The sequence below is a fragment of the Emydura macquarii genome, unplaced genomic scaffold (assembly GCF_026122565.2).
Source record: "Emydura macquarii macquarii isolate MOO-44397 ecotype Brisbane River unplaced genomic scaffold, CSIRO-AGI_Emac_v2 contig_1119, whole genome shotgun sequence".
Taxonomy (NCBI): Eukaryota; Metazoa; Chordata; order Testudines; family Chelidae; genus Emydura; species Emydura macquarii.
In genome coordinates, this window is record NW_027131256.1 from 16,043,066 (window position 1) to 16,059,182 (window position 16,117).

The 16,117-nt window shown below is 43.4% G+C and overlaps 1 protein-coding gene across 7 annotated transcripts in view; it reads left to right on the top strand.

The window, feature by feature from the left end:
• Positions 1 to 411: 411 nt before the first annotated feature.
• Positions 412 to 16,117, top strand: part of LOC137151793 (OX-2 membrane glycoprotein-like) — a 91,666-nt gene continuing 75,960 nt past the window's right edge. For 6 of the 7 annotated variants that reach the window (XR_010919360.1, XM_067546240.1, XM_067546239.1 and 3 more), the window contains exons 1-4: positions 10,145 to 11,008; positions 11,985 to 12,299; positions 12,959 to 13,231; positions 15,302 to 15,412. Coding sequence is in view for 6 of the 7 variants with exons in the window: in XM_067546240.1 (XP_067402341.1) it covers positions 10,762 to 11,008; positions 11,985 to 12,299; positions 12,959 to 13,231; positions 15,302 to 15,412 (946 nt within the window). In the remaining variant the exon portion in view is untranslated. Of the gene's footprint in view, positions 479 to 2,218; positions 2,690 to 10,144; positions 11,009 to 11,984; positions 12,300 to 12,958; positions 13,232 to 15,301; positions 15,413 to 16,117 lie in introns of those variants that run through there. The other variant, XM_067546236.1, reaches the window with a different exon arrangement.

Here is a 16,117-nt window from a genome sequence, read left to right on the forward strand (position 1 = left end):
TAATATTCTTGGATTGCATGGTTGGGAAAGTCATCGTATTTCTAGATGAAAACTCAGAACTCTCAATGCGATGACACAATAAATCCCCTTCATTGGTGTCCTTATTACTTCAACTAAAGGATGCCTCTGCTGTATAACAGAGCCATCAAGCTGGAAATATCATAAATCCTGAGAATCTCATGACCCTTTCTTTTATAGCTTGTCTCCCTCCCGCTGGTCCCACCACATTTTTGTTGCTGTCATTTGTCTCATCTTGTCTAAAGTGTTGATCCTTAGCTTTTAGGGACAGAGACCGTCTTTATTTATCTGTAAAGCACCTATACTTTTGTCCACTGCATAAATAAATATCTACAGGCCCAAGGATGGCAGTATCCTCAGCATTGATGCAGAGAGAATGCATCTCATCCATGGACAAGGAGGGAGAACTGAGCAGCAGCTGCAGACATGCAAGGGCCAGAGTATTTCCTATGAAAATGAGGTAATGAAGTTTATATAACTTACAGTTAGTGATTTAAGTGAAACAAATACCTCCCCAAAGTCTAAACAATAATATGGTGGTGCCTGATTGTTTATTGCAGGACACTAGTTGTTGTATTAGCGAGACCAGGTGGATAAGGTCATATCTTTCATTGGACCAACTTCTGCTGATGAGAGAGACAATCTTTTGAGTTTACACAGAGCTCTTCCTCAGATCTGGGAAACATTAGTGTCACAGCTAAATACAAGGTGGAACATATTATTTAGTATAAGTAGTTAACACACATTTCGAGGGACCATTCAAGGTGAAGTGGTCCATTAACCCCCTCCACTCAGAGGAGGGAAAGGAAGGGAAGGGAGGGCAAGGCAGCTGGGTAGGAGGGGCTGGGGGGAGGGTTAGTTGGTTATAGATTGTTCTAATAAACCATAAATCCAGTGTCTCTAGTCAGTCCATGATTTTTTAATGTCTAGCATAGTTATGCATTTAAGCTCCCAGGCTTGTCTTTTGACGATGTTGTGCAGGTTTCCTTTGAGGATGAGGACTGATAGGTCAGATATAGGATTGCTTTGTGAGAAGTGTTCATCCACAGGTGATACGGTGTAAGCTCACCAACAGAAGTTGGCTCAACAAAAGATATTACCTGACCCACCTTGTCTCTCTAATATCCTGGGACCAACACGGCTACAACAACACTGCATACTAGTCGTGCTAGACAGCAAATGTCTGTCTACAATTAGCCCCTTTTATTTAATTTTTAAATACCACTTACAGAAAAGTAGTAACTAATTTCCTTTTATCTGACAAACTAAAGGCTTCCACGGTAAACATCAAATAAGGTGTAGGGTGTGTGTGTGTGTCTGTGTACAGAAACTCTTCACCTTCATGATTCCTAGAGATTAAGGCCAGAAGGGACCATTAATCTAATCTGACCCCTGTATTGATTCCAATAAGGCATCCAGTCTTTATTTGAAGACCTCAAGAGATGGAGAATCCACTAGTTCCCTTTGTAACTTGTTCTAGCAGAGGATGCTTATTCCCTTGTTTAAAAATTTGTGCCTAACTTCTAATCTTAATTTGTCTGGGTTTGTCTTCCAGCCATCGGTTCTTGTTATGCCTTTCTTGGCTAAAGAGGCTTTTAGTACCCAATGTTTTCTCCCTATGGAGGTACTTCTATGCTGTAATCAAGTTGCTTCTCAATCTTACATTTTGTAAAATAAATGGATTGAGCTCTTTAAATCTCTTCTTGTAAGGCATTTTTATCCATCCCCCAATTAATTTTGTGGCTGTTCTCTCACACTTTCCAATTTTCCAACATCCTTTTTAAAATGTGGACACCAGAAAATAGGTGGTATTCTAGAATTCGTCTCATAATGCTGTACAGAGCTAAAATCACCCTGCTACTCCCCTGCTTATATATCTAAGGATCACGTTAGCCCTTTCTGCTACAGGATCACACTGGGGAAACTCGTGTTCAGTTGCTCCTCCACTGTGCCCCCTAAATCCTTTTCAGAGTCACTGCTCTCTAGGAGACAGTCTCCCCCATTCTGTGGGATGGCGTGCATTCCTTGTTCCTAGAGGTGTACCTGCATTCGGCTGGAGGGTAGACATTTTGTTTGGCACTGCTCCCCAAGCGATCCAGATCGCTTTGTAACACGGACTTGTCTTTATCTTATTTCCCACTTTTCCAATCTTGGCGTCGCCTCCAAATTTCTTCGGCAATGACTTTATGTTTCCTTTCAGATGCTGCTGAAATGCTAAATGGCCCCTGTGGTTGGGCTCGGTGTGGATCTGCTTCCTCAGCACCTTTCCCCAACCGGATAGAAACCTGCTTCAACACCAGCCCGTCACCCTCTGTCACCCCTGCTGTCCCAGGGACCAACCCCCGGCAGCTTCTTCTCTACAAGAGAACTCCGGCCGGGGAAACTGAAGCCACGTCCCAAGACTCCAAGTGGGAGACAAAGCCCCGCCCAGCTTGACCTCAACGTTGCAAGGAGGAAATGACCAAGGCAAGCCCACCGGGGCCTGAGGAGCGCGCTGGGGGGACTGAAGAACCCGGAGACCGGGGCTCAGCGCGAGCGCTGCGGCCCTTCCTCTCCGGCGGTGGGCTGGAAACGGATGACGCCGGCGGGGCGGGGCCCGGCTGATGCTTTGGGATTAGGTCCTGGCGACCCGCTTGTTCCCCTCTGGAAGGCGGGCGCCGCGCACTGCAAGGTAAGAGCTGCGACCCTCCTCCCTGTCCGCGCGCGGGGTCCTCGCGGCTGCTGCGCCCCTGGGGCGGCGGGGCGGGGAAGCCCTTTCCAGGGCGGGGCAGCTGCTGCATTGCACCGGCTGCCCGGCAAATGCGATCAGCCCCCAGCTGTGCATCCTCCTGCCCCCGCCAGCACCGCTGCGCCGGGCAGGCTTGAGGGGCTGGCGCCCCGGAGCAGCGGCACGGGCAGGCACCCGGGGGAGCCGGGCACGCCTTGCGTCTGGTGTCAACAATGGCCAGGTACAAACAGACCCCCACCCTCCAAATCCTCCGCTCCCGCAGCTTTGTATAGGGCGGGGGAACTAGCAGCTGCAATCCCCCGAACCTGGGAGCTGAACTTCAGGAAGGAGAGCTTGGACTTTCAGCTAGGTGAGCAAATAGCAAGTGTGCAACATGGGGAGGTCGTAGGTGACTATACAAGACACAGCCCCAAATATTGGGCCTGTCCCTATAAAATCAGGCCATCTGGTCAAGCCTACTTTCAGCTTCCCTTGCAGTCCTTTCTGAGAAGCATTTCTCCATTCTTCGAATTGAATGGATGTTTACAAGCCAAAATAACAAACAAGAATTTTAAACCTACTGAATGATTTCAGTTGAAATGTTTTATGATCAAATTTCTTCCTCTCTGGACTTGTGAAGTCATCACTGTGCCAATTTCTCAGTTGCCATAGTGTCTTCTAGGACGCAAGACTTGAAGTTTCTAATACAGAAAGCCATGCAGCAGAGAAATAGCCACCCAAACTTGTTGGGAGGAATAGGAAACCACTGAGGCCAATTTTATATATCAAAAAGGGACAAATCAATTTTTTACACTTGAAAAGCCTTCTATTAAATAAGGACCCAAACTACCTAGAACAGTGGTTTGCAACCTTTTTTTCATTTGCGGATCTCTAAAAAATTTCAAATGGAGGCGCAGACTCCTTTGGAAATTTTAAGACATCAACTGCGGACAGCCACTGGTCCGTGAACCCCAGTTTGAAAACAACTGTAATGACAAGCTTTTGCGGATCCCTTAGACATAGTCTGTGGACTCCTGGTTGTAAACCACTGATGTTGAGAGAACATAAACTACTAGCAGGAGTCTCAGGGTGGGGGAAAGACAAGACACTGCCAGCCCGACTCACCAGGCGCTGGGAGGCAGCGGGGAGCAGCAGTCAGGGTCAGAGATTGGAATGCTATGTGGAGCAAGAGCTCTAGGGATGATTTCCTCCAAGGATGGCCTCTAAAAGCACCCCCACTTCCAGTCTATTGGGAGGAACAGGAATTGTGCTTGACAGCTCCTATCTGCCTGTTGACATCAGCAGAACCTTTTATTCCCTAGTGAACGGTAGCCATCACAAACCCTGGGAATTTCCTCTCTTTATCAAAGGCCACATAGTGACCAGTTCCTGTGCAAATACATAAGCGGGAAACAGCGTTAATTTCTTCACCCCCCTCACTTCCCTTATTCCTCTTACGAGAAGCAGAGGCCAGTCCCAAATGCAATCCCTGCAATCCCCTTGATTAACACCACGAGTAACATTACCAGCCACAGAAAAGACAAGGCATGAAATTAAAACACGACCACCAGTACTTTATTCTGTCCACCATTTTATCAGCATGCTGACATGCCTATGTGACATCATATATCTAAGGCACCTATCTTTGTGATATAGAAATACACAATATGCAGTTCTTCCTCTAGCCATTATCCTAAACATGTTTGGATGTATGCTCTCTGGAATATCAATCAGTTGATTATTTTCCATCCAGTAGCAGGACGTATTTGGATTGTTAAATGTGGCTGGTATTTGGTGATGGCAAATTCATTATTCATTTGTGTCATTGCTGGTAGATTCGAATTTTACGGTTTTATTGCATGTGATGGAAAACCTTGCCCGAAGTTCTGTCCTGGTATAACTGTTCCTCTCCATAGAGTTAGATTGGGGATGAATTTAGCCCATTACATTTGAAGCATAAAGATAAGAGTGTTCAAATCTGTATCCATTTGACTGAGCTGTGTTTATTATAAAACTCATATTTATTGTGCTCTATGGCCTATGGCTAAGATGCTATATTAATAGACTACTTCCTGACAGATTGTTCAGTATGGGATGTAGGTGTATGCTACCATTTCTTCTAAAGATTTGTTTTGGAAATGGAAAGTTCTGTTTTTACACTGCAACCTGTTTTTACACTGCAAGAATAGAAGTGAACCCAGGACACAGGAAATAATTTGCAATTAACTCTGTTTCCATTGCTTATATTGAATCTTGCTGAAAGCTCATAATCTCTGAGTGTTTATTTTCTTCACAGAAGTGGTTCTGAGAAACAATCTGCAAATTGAATGTTACCGTGTCTCACTAGTAAATTGCCACTGATTGCTGATAACAGCCCCATTCAACAGAGGCACCATAACGTGCCATTTAATACAATTAAGTCTCAGCAGCATTAAAATAATTAGTTCTCCAGGAAACCAGCTAGCCAACTAGCCACACACAAAAAACTCTTTTCCACCTCTTCATCATTCTAGGAAGCATGCCTTCAGCCCTCTTCAAATCTGTGAAACAAATCTCTTTTGTAGCATGCTTCGAAGGTTACCACATTTCAATCTATTTTGGACAGAGGAATGAAGCAAGTTCTAGAGTATTGGAACCCTCACAAAGCATGTCCTGCCAGATGCCCCCTCCATTTTATAGTGAAGAGAAGCCAGCTTGAGTGCCCCTGCTAACAGCAAATGTGGCGATATGTTTGAGAGAGAGAGGTGATCCTTCAGGTAGGCCGGTCCCAGGCCATCTAGGTCTTTAAAGCTCATAACCAATACCTTAAACTCCACCCAGAAATCGACAGGCAGCCAATACAGATCCTAGAGACTTGGTGACACACGCTCCCAGTAAAATGCCCACCTTAATAAGAGGAGTGGCTACATTCTGCGCCAGCTTCAGTACCTGAATGGTTTTAATGTGTAGCCCAACGCAGTGCTTAGCAACAGTCTAATCTTGAGGTAACAAAAGCATGGATAACAGTGGTACAGCTCACTTCAATGGGAAAGGTTGCAACCTCCTAGCCAGACACAGATGGCGGAAATCTGACTGAGTTATTACTGTAATATAATGGTAACACAAAAGTTGAAAGGGTCTAAAATCACCCCCACATTTTGAATCCTTTTAAGTAGAGCTAGTTAAAAATATTTGATCAACAGTGCTTTTCAGTGGAAAATTGGGTTTTTGACTAAATAAAATTGTTTCACAAAAAGTGGTTGCTTTCTGTGGAAAACGTCAATATTTCATTGAAAAACTGAACACACAAACAGAAATGTTCTGATTCAGAGTGGCGCTGCCACGCTTTATGGGAGTTATAATTTGGGTGCTTTATGCTCCTCTCTTCTCTATTGGCAGGGCTATCTGGATAGTACATCTCTCATGATGCACCTTGGTCAACTGTGATGTACCCTCTCCCTTCACCAAGAGGGAGAAAGTGGTGCATCATGGAAAATGTAGTCCAACCACAGAGTCCAGCCCCTAGAAAAGAACAGGAACACAAGGGACCCAGACAATAGCTCCTGTAAAGAACTGCAGTGCTGTTTTCAATAGAAATGTTTTAGTTTCAGCTCAAATATTTAGTATTTTGCCAAAATATTGAAATTTTTCACAATGGGGTGGGGAACCTATTATCTCATCTGCTCTATTGGTAACTAATACTAGTTATTCCTAGAAGCTAGCAGGACTGCTGTTACATCTACCATCTCTGATTCCTTTAACCCACCATCCTCACTTCAATCTTGTCCGGATTGAGCTTCAGCCAGCTTACTCTCATATATACCCCAATCTCATTTAGACACTGGCTGAGGTGCTGAATTGCATCATCTGGGTCAGCATACTGGATACACTGCATCCCATGCCTCCTTGCTGTGACCCCCTTAACAGCCCCGTATATATTTTTGAACTGGGGAGGTGAAGGAATGGCACTTTGTGGCACCCCATGCTTGAAAACCCTTTGAGAACAGGAATGATTGTCCACAACTATATGTTTGCAAACTGAGAAAAAAAGCTACTGAAGAGCAACTCTTTCCACTCCTGCCAGGGTCTGTAGTTGAGTTGTCAACACCTTGTGATCAATCAGGCAGCTGATATATCTAATAATACTAATGTAGACACCTGATCTTCATCCATTGCTAGGAAGAGATCCACCAGCACAGTCTGTGTGCCAAAGCCAGGTCTACACCAGACTGTAAAGGGTCAAAGATATCTAAGGCACCTGGATACCATGAGAATTGTTTCACCATAGTCTTCCCAAAAAGGGGTGATATGATGCTGATTGTTAATTGGCAAGATAGTCAACAGCAAATTATGACTTCTTGAGCGAAGGTCGCGTTTGTTTCCTTCAAAACAATAGAAACCCTGCCCTCTCTTTGAGAGGCATTGACAAATCTCCACAAGCAATGGACCCAGTACTTCTCCGTTGGCCTTCACCAGCCAGGAAGCACATGGCCCTAAGGCACAGGTGGTGGGATAAAGCTCTCTCAACATTTCAGTCAGTATCTCAGTGAGCATTATCTGCTGAAGATCTAGCGAACAAGACAAAGACCTTGTTCCCTCAAGACCTTACTCTTTCACTATGCAAACAGACTCTAATTTGATCAATCTTGTGCATACAATAACAAGTAGTTTTCCCATAGTGAGGGGAACCTGGTTAGCTACTGATCTGAGACCACTAGGGTTTAGCAGATTATCTGTCACCCAAAACAAATGTGCTATCTGAGATTTTGAAGATGCTAGTGGAGGAAAATACAAAGGATTTTGTTTTCTTTCCCTTCTGCATATGGCAAATCATCTATAAACCGAGGTGATCTGTGAGAAACAAGACAGTGAAGAAGGTGCCCAGAGGCCAGCTCGTCAGTGGTGGAGGATAAAAAGTATTATAGGGTGTGTCAATACTGTAATAAGGGGTGCCAGAGCCCGAGCTCCAGCCCAGACCTCTACACTGCAATTTTATAGCCCCGCAACCCTAGGCCTGCGAGCTCAAGTCAGTTGACACAGCCAGCCAGAGGCATTTTATTGCTCTGTAGAGATACCCTTGATGTCCTATCAAACCATCAAGGGAGTGGTCTGTCTGTGGAATACAATTCTCCCTCAGAGTGTTCAGGAATCTTTCTGGCTTTGCTAATCTCTGAGGGCTGACCATCAAAACAGGTCCCTTGCCCCTAAAAGAAAGATGAGCCCCAACCTCAAAGTGCAGGAGCTGATCATTGGTCTGTGACACTGGTTTAAGTGCAGTTACCTAGCCTCAAACCCCAATCCATAAACCAGGTCTCGGTTGAACTAGTAAATGCTTGGGATAGGCCCATGGTCCTCTTGGTGCCCAGGAAATCCTAAACTGCCTTAGAAGATTTATCATCCACATACAGATTGAAGTCACTGAGAACAGTTGGATCAAAGGCTACGATAATGAGGAATTTTGTTTCTCAGTGACTTGGCAGTGCAGCAAGCCGCGCTGAATTTAACCAGGAACTAGATGTTTTACATATCTCCTTACAAATGTATTGTTGACTATATGCATGAAATGATTAAATAGAATGCATGGGTTGGGAGAGTACAAATGGGCAGATATTATTATTAATAATAATAAATAGTGGCTTTAGATTTTTTTTGCTATTAAGCCTTAAGGGCTGAATGTGTGCCAGAACTTGGGTCTCAAGAAGCGATTTTTTTAGTGATCAGATGTCCTGGGAAACAGCTGCTTTGTGAGATACCTTTCCTTTCATTGTCTGTCTGTCTTGATATTTTTCCTACTGGCTCTCTGGAGGGCACTTGTAATTTTTTACTGTGTGTCTTGCGTTTCCATAGAAAGTCCAATAATTTTGTTTTTCTTCTGAGTAATGCCCCACTCCTTATTGTTCTTGTCATTGCTGTTTCCTTGTCTGCTCCTGATCCTTGTCTGGGAGGAGTCACTGTCCAGAAGAAATGTATTTCTTTATTGTTATCCAGTGTCCCGCACCCTACATTAATTCAATGTCCTTTTGTGAGCCACGGAGGCTGAGAAGGGGTATCTGTCACAGTGTCAGTAAATGAATAGAAGGTGTGTGCCCAGGATAAAAGAGACAGAACACAGTAGTATTTTATTGGGACTCAGAGGTGGAATGTTACTAGTGAGGACGTTAGAATAAAAATGTCTCCTATTAATGCTGAATGTGTTTTCTTGGGAGCTTGGTCGTGGTATAGAAGGCAATGCCTTAGCTTGGGTCTGGTGGGGATCTCCACCAAGTACCATGCAAAATGAGTTTACTGATCTTCAGTTAATCCCTAGCGGAGAGCTGCCAGTCCCACAATCTCTCTCCCAAAACTGATATAATTTCCTGTCTGTACTTGGGCCGAACCTAGATTTTTATAGGTCATAGATAAGACCGAAAAGGATGATTGTGATCATCTCGTCTCACCTCTTACGTAACACAGGCCATCAGACTTTCCTGAATCAATTCCTGTTTGAACTAGAATGCATCTTTTAGAAAAACATCCAATCTACAGGAGCTATGGTCTGGGTTCCAGTGATGATGACTCCACCACAATCCTTGGTAAATTGTTCCAGTGATTAATGACTTTCACTATTTAAAAAATAGTGCTTTATTTCTAGTCTGAAATTGTCTGACCTCAACTTTCAGCCACAGATCTTGTTATACCTTTGTCTGCTAGACTGATGAGCCCTCTATCATCAGTTTCTGTTCCCTGTGTAGGTACTTAAGGCTTGTCTACACGAGCGCTTATGCTGTCAAAACTTTTGTTGCTCACGGATGTGAAAAAACACCCTGCTGAGTGATAAAAGTTTTGCTGGCATAAGTACTTGTGTAGCTGTGTTCTGTCAGTGGGAGAGAGCTCTCCTGATAACGTAATAAAACCACCTAATTGAGGGGCGGTAGCTATGTCAGTGGTAGGGAGCTCTCCTGCCGACATAGTGCTGTCTTCAGTAGTGCTTATACCAGGAAAACTTATATCACTCAGTGGGGTGTTCTTTTCACACCCCTGAGCGACAGAAGTTTTGACAGCATACGCACTGGTGTAGGCACACCCTCACCATTTGTGAGGTGATACTGGAAGAGAGATCATAACAGAACGAGGAACAGCACTGAGATATTGCCTCACGGAGTTTTAATTGGAGATGTTCCAGATCCAAACGTCTCCAAAGTTGAACAAACTTTGGCTCAACTCCCCCACATTTAATTTACCATACTGTATATGGTTGCTTTGCCGTTAATGCTGTTGAAAATGTGTATGTGTTTGTATACCTCTTACTTTCTCCCTTTCTTTGAAGGAGGAAACCATATGGAAGATTCACCCATCATGTCCGTTATCTTGTCTCCAGTATGACCAATGCCAGACAAAGGGTATAAACCAGAGTTGGCTGAAAACTTACCAGAAAACTTCACAGAAAAGATGAAGTTTTTGTGAAAATTTAATGAAAACATGTGTCCTGGTTGTCAACCAGCTCTAGTATAAACACCACTGTAACATTTAGATGCTATGGTACTAAGGTACAAGTAGTGCCTTAGAAATATTTGTGGCAGAGACATCTCATCTAATCATGCTATACGTAAGAGGAGACATTTCTTCCTGTACCCAGCATCCACAGCTGGTGGTCATTTTATGCTCTGAGTAACAGATGACTAATCCATGAACAGTAATTATAGCCTAGTAGATAAAATGATCATGAGAAAACAACTAAACATTCCAGCAAAGTTCAAAATCTACCAAATCTCTGTCTGCCTCCATCCCTGATACTTTCATGCAGGTTTCAAAGCCTGCAAATGCCAACGTTTCAATTATACCTCTAAAACTGGGCTCTGTTTTGCATGCATATAGGTTGCTGGATGTACAACCATGATTTACAAGAGCAAACGTCTCTTTTACATGTACAGAGCATGTGCAAAGTTTTTTGGCTGCAATCATAGAGGCCTGTTTGAAATTCTAGCTCTAAATGTGGGACTTTGTAGGAAAAAAACAAACAAATTTAACTTCCGGTAACTTTTTCCAGCTCCTACCCCTCAATCACATTTGGTAGTTTAATGGAGCCTTTAGAATGGACTCTCTGCAGTTTGCAAATGTCCTCCTGTTACACCCAAGAGCGGTCTTGTCATGGCTCCATAAACTGGAGCATTATCACTGGAAATAGAACTACTGTTAAGCCCATAACTTCATGTATCAAATCTCTCTCTCTCTCACATCTCCAGGTGAAAGAAGAGATCAGTTCTCAGATGACTTTCCAAGGTCTGATTTGGGGTGTGGTCTCTGTTATGCTCTGCAGGGCAGAAGGTGAGGCCAGTGAAATTTCCTCTCCGATATCTACAGGGGGTTTGAGGGCTGGTCTCTGATTCCATAGGTTCCACCAGTGAAATGAAATGACCATTCATGACACCACCGGGTCCTCTAAGACAGAAGTGCTCAAACTGGGGTGGTTTGCGAAATATATTGTGGGAGGCGCTGCCTTCAGAGCTGGGCAGCCGGAGAGCGTGGGCTGCTGGCCGGGCGCCCAGTTCTGAAGGCAGCACTGCCGCCAGCAGCAGCACAGAAGTAAGCGGGGCATGGTGTAGTATTGCCAATCCAGGATGGATTTGCTCTGCTCCAAAAACCAGGCACACCCATCACACTAGTAACAACAGCGTGATGCCAGTAAGCAGTGTCTCACTTAAAACTTACATTACTATCTACTTAAATGGCTCTGTTTGAATTAATGCCTTACCGTTTTTAATATTCTGTGAAAGTTGCTGTTGATTTTTTTTTATCGGTATATGTATTTGTGTGGTGGGGGGGGAGGTGTAAACTACTACAGACACAAAGAAGGGGGGCGCGATTAAATAAGTTTGAGAACCCCTTCTCCAAGAAACCAATTAATCTCAGTCTCCATCTTTCTCTGTGTGAGTAGATAATTTAATGGATTTTCTCTCCATCTGACTCTATGGGAATGGCTTTGGGTCTTTCTTGCTATCTGGTCTTCCTCTAACCTCTTATTAAAAAACAAAATCTGTTGAGAGAACCAGAAGCCATACATGGATTGAATGAAAGGGAGGTAGGTGAATAGAGGGATTGGTAAGGAGGTGCAGTAAGTGGCTTTCCCTTTGTGATGGTGTAATTGATAATGATGGAGGCTGAGGACAATGCGTCATTGAGGACAATAGAATAGCCCCATTTTACACCTTCTGGTCACCTGCCTGGAAAGTCAGCAAGAGACTTGTAAGCATGACCAAAGGTGATACTGGTCTATTTCATATATTGTTTTATATTGCTACAGCGGACACAGTGACACAGAAAAAAGCAGTGGGTGGCAACGTGACCTTAAGCTGCGTCCTGACGGGATCATATGATATTCTGCAAGTTACATGGCAGAAGAAAAATACTGGAGCAAATTTGGCCACATACAGTAAACGAAATGGGGTAAATATTCCTGACACATACCAAGGTCGATTAAATCTCACACGCCTGTCACTGAATGATACGGCCATCACCCTCTGGGGAGTTAGAATCCAGGATGACGGATGTTACATGTGCCTCTTTAATACCTTTCCAGAAGGAGCCATCCAACAAGAAACCTGCTTGACTGTCTATGGTGAGGTTCTCTATGGAGAAGTATCTCTAATGGGAAGGGAAGGTGTTTTCTATCTACAGCATTTGCTCGCAGCATTCATGGGTCAGTTGCATCCAGGAGTCCAGAATTGGGAGCTTCCCCACAGCAGGACTGTGACTGTACCAGCTGGAATTGTGGTAGAAGAATGCTCTGTCACTGCCAGCTGGTGTCCAGCAACACGAGCTGCCTCACTGCAGGCCCATATTAATGCGTGCAGAGACTCAGACATTATGAGTGTCCTTACTTCAATGTTCTCTGAGTGCCAGCTAAAATTCAGGGAGGGGGAACTTCTTCCCTCCAGGGTCTTCCCAGTTATGGCTAGGACACAGGCAGCGTCAGCCTCCTCACTGCACAGCAGTGTTGGAAGTAGCTAGGAGAACGTTGTGAAGTGGACACATGCTTTACTTCTTGGTAGAAACCCTCAATTCTGGGATCTCAGAAGAAGTTAACCCCTCCATAATATAGTTCTCTTCAATATAGGGGAACAAGGGAATACAGAATGAACCATAGCATGTGTCTGGGACAGGGGGACTTGTTTGTGTTCCTTACCTGTGGGGCTGCATCAGAATACAATGAAGTATGATTCATTGCTATTCCATTTGATCAACAGCTCCTTGTGATTGTGTGTGTTTGTGTTTTAGAGAAGCTCATAGGATATCTCCATTACACGGTCTCTGAAGATAGCTTGACAGCCACGTGTTCTGCTAATGCCTGGCCTCGTCCTGTGATCTCCTGGATTGTGCCGAATGCTGAAGGTGAAAAGACAGAAAAGGTGGTCAAGCACCCAAATGGAACACAATCAGTGATCAGCACCCTCCATGTCAACAGTTCTACAAGTTTGATCGGGCAAGAGCTGATCTGCAGAGTACGGCACATGGAGGAAGACAGCGATTATCATGTGAAAGTGAAAGAGGGTCAGTGAATGACACGCATGATCAGTGTTAATGTCCTCTTGGCTGCAAGATTTTGTAGTAGCATATCTTCAGCCTCATTTTTTTTGTGTGGGGGAGATAATGGGAAACAGACTTCCCAGCAAGAGGAGAGGCAAGTGTGTGTGCAGTGGGGAGGGAGAAAGAGAGAGGATCCTACTCTGAGTTCAGCACTGCCTTAGGGTATGGTGCTGGGGATGGCAGCATATCGCTATGTGCTCTGGAGGAAAAAAATGAGAGAGAGAGCTACGTATGCTTTCTGTGACAAGGCTCCATGACTTCTGTGGCAATTCCATGCATCAGGCTGAAAATTCTAGGTAGGGTTTTTATTGAATTAAATATGAAAATGAATAATGCAGACAGTACAGTATCACTTGTGTTACTTATTTTAGTAATGAATTCAGTTAATTGCCCTTTGCCCCTAAATTTTCAATGTGACACCAATCTTTTTTTTTATGGTAACTGACAACACAACGCTATTGTAAAAGTTGGCAGTGGAAATTGGTGTTTTGGGTAGCTGGGAGGGGAGACATTTGAGGCTATATTTTTTTTAGATTAATCACTATAGTATTTGAGCACATCACAATGCTAATTAATTTGTCCTGCTAGCATCCCGGTGAGGTAGAGAAGTATTATTAGCCCAGTTTTTATAGAAAGGAAACGGAAGCATTAAAAGATTTAGGGCTGAATGATCAAATGGAGTTAGGCGCCTTCTATTTATTAACTTCCATTGCTTTCAGTAGAAATTAGGAGCCTAATTCCTTTTGAACACTCAGTTTTAAGTGACTTGTCCATGGTCACAGAAGAATCCCGAGATGAAGCTGGGAATGAAGCCCACATGGCCCAAATTACAGTCCATTCAGTGTCTTGAATGTAAGACAATCCTTCCAATTTTATAGTACCTGGGAAGGCATGCAAGGTAGTTTGGGACTGGATTAAATCCATTCGCTGTCTGATTTAAAATGATCTTTTTAGCACAAATGGTTAACAACCAGGGCTGGTAAAAATCCAATTTTTTTTTGTGGAAAATGTTTGCATTTTTAATTGAAAAAAATTCAAGATGAAATTTTATATTTCATCTTGAATTGAAATTTTTATTTAGGTTTTTTAAAAGAAGTGAAAATTTCGGTTTTGAAAAGAGAACAATTTGAGTTTGGTTTTTAAATTCTTTTTGTTTGAAAAATCAAAAAGGGTACATGTAATCCAACTGTTTTTGCAAAAATGTATCAGTATGGACAAACCTGCAGTTTTTCATTGAAGAACAAGTAAAAATGAAAAAAATTGAACAAGCTCTTATTAACAGCATGGACATTTTTGGCTTGATCCAATTCTCATTGAAGTCAGTGAGAGTTTTTCCATTAACTTTGATGAGAATTGGATCAAGCCCTTAAATAGTCATCACTGAGGTTCCACTGCTAATTCCTCCTTGAGATAAAGGGAAGCAGTTTACAAGTCTTTGAGCCATTGTTTGAGGCTGCTTGCAGGCATCATTACAGGCACTCAGTTCATATTTTGAAGGTTAATTTAACCTTTGCAACTACAATAGACATGTTAAATAAGAAGAAATGCTTGTTTCTTTTATAAGTGGAAACTTGGAATCCGGAATTCAGTTCTGCAGCAAGGGGGACTTTGGTGGGAAGTATTCTTCCAAAAAAAAAAAAAAATCATGGCTTCTGAATACATGAGGTCCTGCTTATTTATCTACCAATTGTCATAACAGAGATGGAGAGACCGTAAGGTTTCTTTGCTGGGAATGAGTCTGGTTACATCTTGTTAGCTTGACAAAATGTTTGTTTTCTGATTTCCCAGAAGATGTGGCAACAGATAATGGCGGGGGAGAGAATAAGTGATGAAGATGGGCACCACAGGTTCTTTGACGTGTGTGTTGTCAGGGATAAATTTACTCAGCCAATTTCTGCTCTCATTTAATCTGAACAACTCTAGTGATGACCTAAATAGAACTTGGAAAGAACCCAACATTGCCCAGTTCCGCATTAAGTCCTCTACACCCTCTCATTAAACTGCAGTTCCTTTGTTTGTTTTTATTTTCCACAGGCAGGTGGTTTTCCATTCCTTGGTTGCTGGCCATAGTGGCCTTAGTGTTCATACTGTTGGTTCTGATTGTGGGTGCAGTGTGCTGGAGAAGACGCAGGAAAAAGCAAAGTGGTGAGTCACTCTTTCAAGTGTAAACCAATAGCTGATTGACTGTGTGGTTTCCATACCGGTGGTATTAAGTGCTTGCAAAGTGGTAGCTGCAAAGGAGAAATTATGCCTACTCAGTGTATCTGGTAGTGCCATATGGGACAGTTACATTTGCTAGGGTTATTTCTAAGATTATTAGAGGTTTCTTCAGTTTCCTATAATTTTGGAAGCTATTTGTCTGAGATTCTTTTAGAGAGGATACCGTGCTATGGCATATCATTTCTGTTAATTCCAGATTAGCAAAGTTAGGTTAATGGCACAGCAAAGCATAAGGCCTGACTCTCACTTTCAGAGATATGACTGGGCAGACAAGGTATCCCTCCCGTCTTTGTTGGCGTCACAGGCTGTCACACGGTGTCCAGTCCAAGTCTCCTCTGAGAGGATTTTCAGGAAGAAAACAGCTGACCTCTTCCCCCATTTGCAAACAGTGATCCACTCACAGGGACCTTTCAGAAGAAGGAATCTCACCTGATTGCAGTGCTCTTTTGCATTTTAAAGGGACAGCAGTGGGATATGATGGAGGAGTGTCTGAGTGTCTTTGTAGGTGGACTACAAGGAGAACCTACAAGGCTGCTCCCTAAAGATGATGCAGGGAGAATGGACCAACCCAGTCACCTCTTGAACATGATAACCTGACAAGGGATCAGTAGCAGGTCAACAGGCCTTAAT